Source organism: Protobothrops mucrosquamatus, unplaced genomic scaffold (genome assembly GCF_001527695.2).
Source record: "Protobothrops mucrosquamatus isolate PMUCROS unplaced genomic scaffold, P.Mucros_1.0 scaffold453, whole genome shotgun sequence".
NCBI classification, from domain to species: Eukaryota; Metazoa; Chordata; class Lepidosauria; order Squamata; family Viperidae; genus Protobothrops; species Protobothrops mucrosquamatus.
In genome coordinates this window covers 525136-535010 of record NW_015386776.1, presented here as the reverse complement: position 1 = coordinate 535010, position 9875 = coordinate 525136, and the positions used below count along the sequence as shown (strand labels likewise).

Sequence of the window (9875 nt, the reverse complement as noted above, 5' to 3'; positions counted from 1 at the left end):
GACCTAGGGAGGATTTTATTTGGGGTTTATCTTTTAACAATTTGACAGAGACACAACTTTAAAATTTGATTTAATTCGGTTTTATCGGGGGGGAATGTATTTATGTTTTGTTTTAAATATGTTGTGCGCCGCCCTGAGTCCCGTTGGGAGAAGGGCGGCATATAAATTAAATTTATTATTATTATTATTATTATTATAGATGAAATTTTAAAGCTTGCTAATTCTGCTTCAAGGTTATGACACAGAAGAAACTAAACTGAGGGGCTGAACTTAAATTTACTCTAGGGAGTAACTGTTTCAGCTGCATAATTTATTTTAAAGAATTAATATCCATTATTTTGAAATCATAATCCACCTTCTTAGGAGTGTAAGACAATGCAAATTATTTCTATCTCCACCTAACCCTTATAATAGAACATTAAGCTTTATGGATGAGTCAAAATTTGATTTGCTAGCACAAACCTTGTACCACATTTCTCTGTAGTTGACATATTTACCTGCTTTGAAAGAAAATTGACAGTACAGTTCAGATAGACTTGAGTAACTAAAATAAATGGGGTTTAGTCTGTGTGTAGGAGTGTGAGTTAATAAACATGCAAATTATTTCAGATTGACTCACATTTATTTGCAAAAGTCTGTGTGAAACCTGCTTCTACAAGGGATAAAAGGAGGGAAGAGGAAAAAAAATCTTGATTTAGAGTTGATCAACATACTTAACATTAACTATCTACCAGAAAAGTTTTATTTATATATACTTTGTAACTTTAGGATTAATTTTAATAACTTATCTTTGTGACTCACGTTCTCCCAATCCTTATTTCCTTCTTTTGCTGTTTCCGAACTCCTTTTAGTGAGAAATCTTTTTGTTGCTCCTGTCCTCTATTTAAATGCCAAGGCAGAGTTAAATTCTCTATTTATTCAATGTATTCTACTTTTATCAGCCTTATGCAAACATTTGCCTATCTTTGAAAGCCCATTATCCCCGTAATGCTGAATGTGTTGGAAGCATATGCATTTTATGCCTCCTGATCAGGAATATTTCCCTATGCCATCTTTTTTATATATATCTGCCTTTCCTTTCAGTGTTACTTTGCCAGTCAACACTTGACAACTCCTTGGTCCTTTTCCAATTTCTAACCCTTTTCTGACCTTTTTAGATTTCAATGATGCTAAGTAATCTTTTGCAAAGAATGCAGCTTTCAGAAACAGAAGATGGCAAAATTAGATAAAATATTGTAACACAATTTCATCCAAGCTTCTTATCATGTATTTCTGGTTTTAACCACTTCCGTCCTAAATCCTCTAATCTTATTCATAATTCTCTCCTTAATGTGAATTGAGAATATTGCCCAAACATTTATCAGTAGGGGTCCATCTCTCTCTCTCTCTCTCTCTCTCTCTCTCTCTCTCTCTCTCTCTCTCTGTGTGTGTGTGTGTGTGTGTGTGTGTGCGTGCACACGTGTGTGTGTATCTACTTCATATCTATACAATACAGCCTTCTTTACTCAATTATAGTCAAAGACTTCTGAAGGGAGCCATGTTTGTGCTACTAAAGCTTTTCCTGTTAAACATAGAACTAGCCAAATTATCTACTCTTCCTTAGGCCATTTCCAAGGAACTGCAATATATTCAAACATTACAAAGAATGATTCTATATTCATCCTATGAAAGTTTTAAGATCCTCAGATTTTTAAGTCCTTTATTTGCACTAGGCAAAGTTGAATGTTTCTGTGTGGGGGAGGACAGGAGGGTTTGAGTTTCCCTGAAACAAGCTCCTTCCGTGTCCTGGAGTTCCTTCCTTCTTTCATCTCTCTTTCCAGTCAGTCCCTGCATTCAGATTCTCTCCACAATTTAATCCTTTTCCCTTCTGACTATTCTTTTTCTTTTCTCCTCTTGCTGCTTAATCATATGTCTCCTCATCTGTAGCCAGGCATCAGGTGAAATTACTTTATTTTGCAGCGGTACTTAGATTTTAGGGTCTGCCTTAATCCCAACCAATTCTTCCTTTTCCTCCATTTTCAGCCTCCTTGCACAACCTCTAATCTGTGAATATGTATCTAGAGGGTGGTACTGAAAAGAGTGACCCTGTTTTGCAGAGCTCCAACTCTTCTAGGACCAAACTCCATTTTCCTCGTTCTGTTTTTATTTTCATTAAAGATTGGTTTGTAATTTGCTTGGGTGCTGTACCGTCTCAACACTGTCCCTAAATGTGAGGGAATATTTTTGGGAAACGGTACAGGCCAGCGACAAACAGGCTGTTTTTATCTTCTGTGTTTCCAGGGAGACTTTTATTACAGAAAATTTAACAAACTTATTGTCCTAACTTTTACCTTACCACTTGTTATTAAGCCTATGCCAGGGGTAGGCAACCTTGGCTCTTTTATGACTCGTGGACTTCAACTCCCAGAATTCCTGAGCCAGCTGTGCTGGCTCAGGAATTCTGGGAGTTGAAGTCCACGAGTCATAAAAGAGCCAAGGGTGCCTACCCCTGGCCTACGCTATATTATCCTATATTTATACCAACAGCTATGTCTGTGTCTTATTCCTATAAATAATCTATAACAATTCTGTTGATTGAATGTATACGAATATAGCCATCATTTAACCACATTCTAGTTGACCTTTGTTGCTGTCGCCTGCTGTTCTAAACCGCGGCTGAACATTGGCTTGGCAGTTTCTCAGCCTGTGCAGAGGTGAGAAAAAGGAAAATGCTGTACCAGCTGCTGGAGTGATAAAGCTGTTGGGCTCCACTTTTCGCTTCACCTTGTATGCTGCTAGTTTGCTGAACTTTAAGCTTTCTCCTCCTTTACTGTCAGTTGCCTGTTGAGCTGACAGCTGTTTCACTCTGTTGGCTACATCTTGTCCCTTTCTTTCTGTTCTCTCGCACAACACAAATCTTTCTCCAAACATGCCTACGCAGAGACAATCTGGTGCTTTCGGCATTTTCCTTTTATAATTGGATACCAGGTGTGGTGCGATGCTTTTCTGACTGCCTTAAGATCCTGGGGGAAAAAACAAAGGAAGGAAGAGCTCATGCTGGCCACTGTCAGGTTTCCTTCCATATCCATGTAGTATGTTCTGTCTGCATAAATTCTCTTATTTAAAAAAAAGTGCTGTGCTGTGGAAGAAAAATTACACCCAATTCCTCTTTGGGCTATCGAGGAGGTCTATAACAAACATATGTAATTTGAAATCTCCTTTGAAAATATTGGGGAAATGAGAATCAGATGAGGAGTTGGATGGGCCTTGAATAAGGAGTGAAGTATCAGTTTCATTAAGAAACAGCCTGTAGTATTGCTTATGTTGATTGAATATAATGCAATGATATGGTTAAATACCAAAAGAAAAAAAATGGTTGTTTCCAGTTGAGTAAAAGACCAGGCCGCTGACCTATTCTTCAAGCTCCAAATTAGTGCCGCATTGTCCTTGACAATGGATTACTTCCAGTGCTCTGATAGGGCTTAGAGGAAGTGACATTGACAGTGTCATTTATAGGGCAAGGCAGAGAGAATTTTGATAGTGTTTCATTTTTGCAACTTTTATCCCAAGTGGCTGCCCTCCCAGAATAATGGCATACAATTGAAGCACTTTTGGTTTATATTAATGTATTTATCTAGATAACTTACAGTAATATCCTTACATTATTATACTGATTCTATATTCCTAATTCATCCTTTAGATCAGAGGCCCCCCAACCTTTTGGGCACCAGGGACCGGTTCCATAGAGAAATATTTTTCTGCGGACCAGAGGGGGCATAGTTTTGTGTGCTGCCCGCATCCCACGGATGGGGCTTTGCTTGTTTGCGCAGCCCAGTTGCTGGCATGCTGCGGCCCGGTGCCGGTCCACGGACTGGGGGTTGGGGACCCCTGCTTTAGATTCCTTTGAATGGAAGGAACTTACTAGCCAGAACTGTAAATCCAGCACTTCTGTATTATTTTGATTGGCTGTCATGGCTAGGAATTTTGCTAATAAATTCTGCCTCTTCTTTTACAAAATGCTGGCTAATTACTAGCTACTTTAATAAAGTAGAATTTATAGGTCTGTGCTGTTTGTTAAAACTGAATGTCATTTGTTTGTTTTAAAAAGATGCATATACCATTCCGATCGTAAGAAAGTGTGAGTGTCTTGTATTCCAGCTACATAATTAGTTATGAACACCAGTACAAGGTGCTACTTATGCCCTATGGAAAAGCAAGCTCCTATGGCCTTTTGGAATCCTAATAAGTCTGGTTCCAAACTGTTTTCTATGTGGTTTTACTGGAGGGAACATAATGGAGAATGAAACCTCTATATTCAGGTTCATTATTGTGAGGGTATATGTATGTCTGAAATTGCTAGGATTGACATGGAAAACATTAAGAGTATTCATAAATAGGAAATAATTTCTTGAATATTTAACAGCAGTGCCTGCCATATCCATAGAACTGGAGAAACCATTGCATTGTTTTTGTTTCAAGTATGAATGTCATGTAAATTTTAGTTCTTAGGACTAATAGCCCAATATAAAAGGCAGCAGGCTATTGAATATTAGTTCCTGGCTTTAACAAAATGCAAGATCTCTTTCCTTAATGCTCTCTTTGTCACCTTCCTAATGATATATATTTATTATTCTAAGAAAAAATGCTGGGCTTGATATTACTAACTTAACCTATAAGGTTTTTCTTGAATGCCATAGTTTTAGTAATACTTTTCTTTATCTATTTCAAAAATTAAGCATTTGCAGATACTCCAATGACATATACAAACATATAAATAATTGATTATTGAAAGCATATCAAGTGAGAACAACAGAAATAACATCTTTATTTCTCTTTTTTTCCTCCACCCTAGGTGAAAGTTATGTATGCGCTTCCAATGAGCCATTTCGGAAAGTTGATTACATTAAGAATGTTAATCCAAATTGGTCTGTCAACATAAAATCTGGGTCATCTCGATCCTTCACGTCCTTAATATCTGCAAAAAGTGAAATAAAGGAGAGCAAAGACTTCATTAAACCTAAACTGGTAACTGTTATACGCAGTGGAGTGAAGCCACGAAAAGCTGTGAGAATTTTGTTGAATAAAAAAACTGCTCATTCCTTTGACCAAGTGTTGACTGATATAACAGAAGCTATTAAGTTAGATTCAGGCATTGTCAAGAGAATTTGCACATTGGATGGAAAACAGGTAAGAAAAATTACTACTGATAATAATATAAAGTTAAGTTTATTTGCAATTTTTAAATAGTGAATTTATTGCATATAAAAGCTAAATTCTTAATAATTGTAGAAGCTCTTAAGATGCAATTATTCTTAGTTATTCTGCATCGATTCATTTGTATGGTAGGAGAAAAGGGAAGCAAGGGCAGTGAAAAGTTGTGGATTTTTTTTATTATTTTTACCGGAGATAAATACTTTATTCCATTCCATTTCAAAGGTTTTGGAAATTAACTATCCAAGTTAAACTAAACTTGCTTCTTTGTTTCTTATTTTTATAAAACTGATTTTTAAATTTCAAGATTTATTTTTCCTGATGCCTCATTCTCTGGTCATATGCCTCAAAGCTACTATGGCCACGAGTTACAGAAGGGGAAGAGCTTGGCTAGGGGATTGAGATCCTCCATCATCGACCAACGTTGCACTTTTTCTCAGGTCATTTTTCACATTTCCATCTTCTGTTCCAACTCTTGCTTCTTGGCCACCATACACATTCTTTAGAGGGCAGAAGAGGTGGTTGATCCACCCATTTCTTAAAAGCTATTCAGAATCCCAAGTACACATCTTTCTGAAATTCCCTTGCCTTTTTCAACATCCATCAGAAGAAAGCCATGTTATATTAGATGCCTCTGCTTCTTATGAAATTTATTTCATTTATTCAATTGCTTATTTCAGTTTTGAGGCTACCCAACTGGTACCTCCAGACAGTTCACAAATAAAAAATAAAAATAAAACAATATATCAAAAAATATTTGATAGTTTGATCATTCTTTTTGGTATTGGAATATAAATTGATCTTTTCTAGCCTCTTGGCCTATTTTTCTATTCCTGCTTACAAACTATACAGCACTTTATTTATTATTCAATTTATATAGCTGCTCAATTCAATATGATTTTGTGTAACTTAAAACAGATTTTAAAACCACAACAAAAGGATCTATTTCTAAAAAAAAAGCAAACACCACCGAGACAAATAACAAATGAAAACTAACATCCCCCTTCATAAAATATATTTTTTTTTTAAAAAAATGATTTGCTCAATGCCCTAACCCAATGCTCACAGCATCCCTATTGTCAGTGCCTTTTGAAAGATAAAGAGGATTTGACCCATCTGGATTTTGATAGTTAAGTTGTTCTATAAGGCAGTTATTGTAATAGAAAAATCAGTCTTCCATTAGATGGCATTGTTTAATAGAAGGACCAGGTGCATGTCCACTTAGTAGAAACCAGTTTGCAAAGTAGTGTTATACCCTAGGAGTACAAAAGTATACTCATATCTTCCCACACAAATGTATTCTGAGCCAGTTGCAACTTCTGAGTTGTCTTTAAGGGCAGTCCTTGTAGAACGTGTTGCAGTAGTCCATAATGAGATGACTAAAGCATAAGCAGATCCTCCCCCTCCAGGAATGGGTCCTGTTGTATGCAGGGTGAAGTTAGGATTCATGATCATAATTGCCACCTGTCTCACAGAATCCAAAAGCCCAGAGGACTCCCTCAACTGCATTGTAGCACTGTCTGGGAAAGTATCATTCTATCCAGAACTAAAAAAGGAAAGGCCTCAGGACCAGGGTCCTTAAAAACCCTATTAACTTGGTCTTTCTAGGATTAGATTAAAGCCTGTTCTCGCCACCCACAATATGCAGACACTGATAAAGAACCTTGACAACATCACTTGATCAGTGAGGGGGCAAAGATGGTCATTGAGAAGTAGAGATGTACAGGTAAATATTATCAGTGCACCAATAATACCCATGATGACAGGTGTTTTCATTTATATGTTAAATAAGAATGAGGAGAGGATAGAACCCCACAAAATCGTGTAAAATAGGAGCCCCAGGGCTTGATTTAGCCTACCACCACTAAACAATCCTAGAACAGAAGAACGTACACACTGTCCTCACCACTCTTGTCTTCTAAGCCAGTACAAAAGGATACCATGTTTGATGATATTAAAAACCACTGAGAGTTCAAAATGGTCAAGGATGGATGCATCACTGCATGTAATTCATTCTATATAGAATTACACCATTGACAATTTGTCAAACATGGCCTTAAGATTGATTTGATGTATGTCAATATGACTTAGGGCTGTTCCATTCTTTGTCATTTTTCCTGAAACATTTTTATTACAGTACTATAATTATTGTTCCTTAAAAACACATTCCCACTCTTCCCCTCACCAATAATTCTTATTACTCCAATGTATGTGACTTGTAATATGTATTATCAATAGCTTTGTGTAGGTTGTAATGGAAGAGAAATTGGGTAAGTAAAATAATGCACTTAATATGAATTTCTATTATTAAAACCAGAACAATTTCCTTTTTATTATAGTTATTTTTTCTAATAATTGAAAACTGTATAACACTGGTTGATAAGTCTTTGCTGGTTTGTGAATACAAACATTCAATATAAGTTGAAATCTTCAGATATAATAAATGTATGGTCCCTCATTTTATCTTAGAAATAGCTTACTAAGTATGATTATAGATTTTTCCAGCAACCATTGAAGATGTTGACTAAATTTAGAGCATACTATATTGAATATCCTTGTATCAATAAAAGTAATTATCTCTAGACAGCATGTATACTTAATAATGTTAACATTAGCATACTATGAAAACTTTTTCAAATTGTATGTTTGAATCAAAACCTTACACAATCTCAGCATGGCAAAAAGCTATACATAACATTGTTCCACAAATTTAAATGCATTCTTACTACTTACATTCAATTGTTTACAGGTTCAAAATAAGAAACTAGTGAAAATGGCTGATGCCCAAAGTTTAGACACCTTTCAGTCAGCGCTTTGTAACATTTCCTTTGGAAGAAATTACAGCTTCTAAACATTTCCTGTAGCCAGTAATAGTCTTTACTCTTGCTTTTTAATCCCACACTTTTACTTGTAGAAATCATCCAAATCAGAAAGATTGTTAGGTTTCCTTGCATGCACTGCATGTTTGCTATTCAAGTTTGGCAGTTCCCTAGTCTTACTTCAAGGTTAGTTTTGTTCTGTACTGTTGTCTTGTGGACATGTTTCTGGAGTATTTATTTATTAATTCATTCATTATTTAGAAGTTTATAGGTTCAGCTTTCAGGAAGTGACTATTCCTTGTTGTATGCTGAATCAGTCTTTAGAAAAACATTTTATCTTTTTAGAAATTTCTCAAGGCAGTTGAAAAAAGAAGAAATAGCATTCCATAGTTTCCATGATATAATCTACAAGGTGCATGAATTTTCATAGACATAGGGATATTTTAATGGTAGGAGAAAAAAATGTAAATTTCCTTTCAGCTCAGAATGAACCAGCCTATTTAAAAAAATCCCTCAAAAAGTTTGCCATTGTCCACCACAACATCTTAAGTCATGGCTCACTTTTTCTTATGACTTTGCAAAGGATTTGAAAAAAGTATCTCAATTAAACTAAGCATGCAGTTTTTGAAACTGCCTCAGAAATTTCAGCTACTTTAATGATTCATATAAAATCAATCTATGATGAAAGTCTTGTGGAGATGCTCTTTAAAGTGGAGCAGACATGTAATTGTAATCAGAAATGCATCTTTATCAAAGGTCAGTATAATTACACTTAAAAAAGAAATTAATGGGAAAGAATTATGAGTTACAAGATAATTTAGCTGTTAATGCAACTTTGGTTTAATAAGCTGCAGAGAAGATACATTAATACAGTAATTTTTGCCTTAAAATTCAGATATCTGTTCTGAATTGTACTTAATGAATGAAATATGTTTTCTTAAAGATTATTGCATCTATTGCAATAACTTGCAGAAGAAGGATCCATGTCTAAATGTAACAGATTATTCTTAATTATCCTCACATTCTATTACAACAATTCCGATGAACATGATTTACTTATTAATTGCTTAATTAGGTAATATTGCTCAGCATATACATTTGCAATTATTAGTAAGTGTACTGTACACTTTGACTTCCTTTCCTTTGTCTCCCAAACAGCATTTCCTCTTACAAAATGTTAGCCCGCGTCCTGTTTTCTTAATGTGAATATTATCCAAGGCCACAGACAGCATTATATCTTGTACAAAATAGCATTTCAATATCTGTGCTTGATTGATGTTTTACTGTAACTCACATCTGGACTTGAGTATGGTTTTCTTTTCCATTGAAACTTCCTTTCCTTTCAAAGATGAAATGCTCTTCAGTATTTGTCTTTAAACAGTAGGATCTTGTTTTCATTTACTTGGAGATGTGCCAAATTCAGGAATCTATTATGTTTGCATCTTGGAAGCAATGCAGCTAGCCTGGAATGGTTCCACTTACCAGAACTCTAGAAGCAAGCTCTTAGGTTTATAAGAACAGTGCAGACAGCCAGGATTGCTTGAATTTAGCTTTTAAGAGAATTGAGTTGTGAACTTTCTTCTTAGGCAAAATTACAATAAAAATCTGTTCTAAAGGGGAAGATTCCAGAACATATAGAAACAGATCTATAATATTAAACAATAAATTAACATGGTGAATTTGTTAAAGAATGACTGGAAGACTAGTTTTAGTGGGAAAATGTCCAGAAACATTTGCATTTTCTGCTTGTACAGACGTTTTTTAAAATCCACACATGTAAATATAAATATTAATTTGTTGATATTATTATTATTATTATTATTATTATTATTATTATTATTATTATTATTATTATTATTATTATTA

General features: G+C 35.1%; 1 protein-coding gene across 1 annotated transcript in view; it reads left to right on the top strand.

Moving 5' to 3' along the window:
* The window catches only part of DCLK2 (doublecortin like kinase 2), a 69173-nt gene that overhangs the window by 6255 nt on the left and 53043 nt on the right, over positions 1 to 9875 (top strand). Inside the window, 1 exon segment of the mRNA XM_015816446.1 lies at positions 4832 to 5166. Coding sequence (XP_015671932.1) covers positions 4832 to 5166 — 335 coding nt within the window.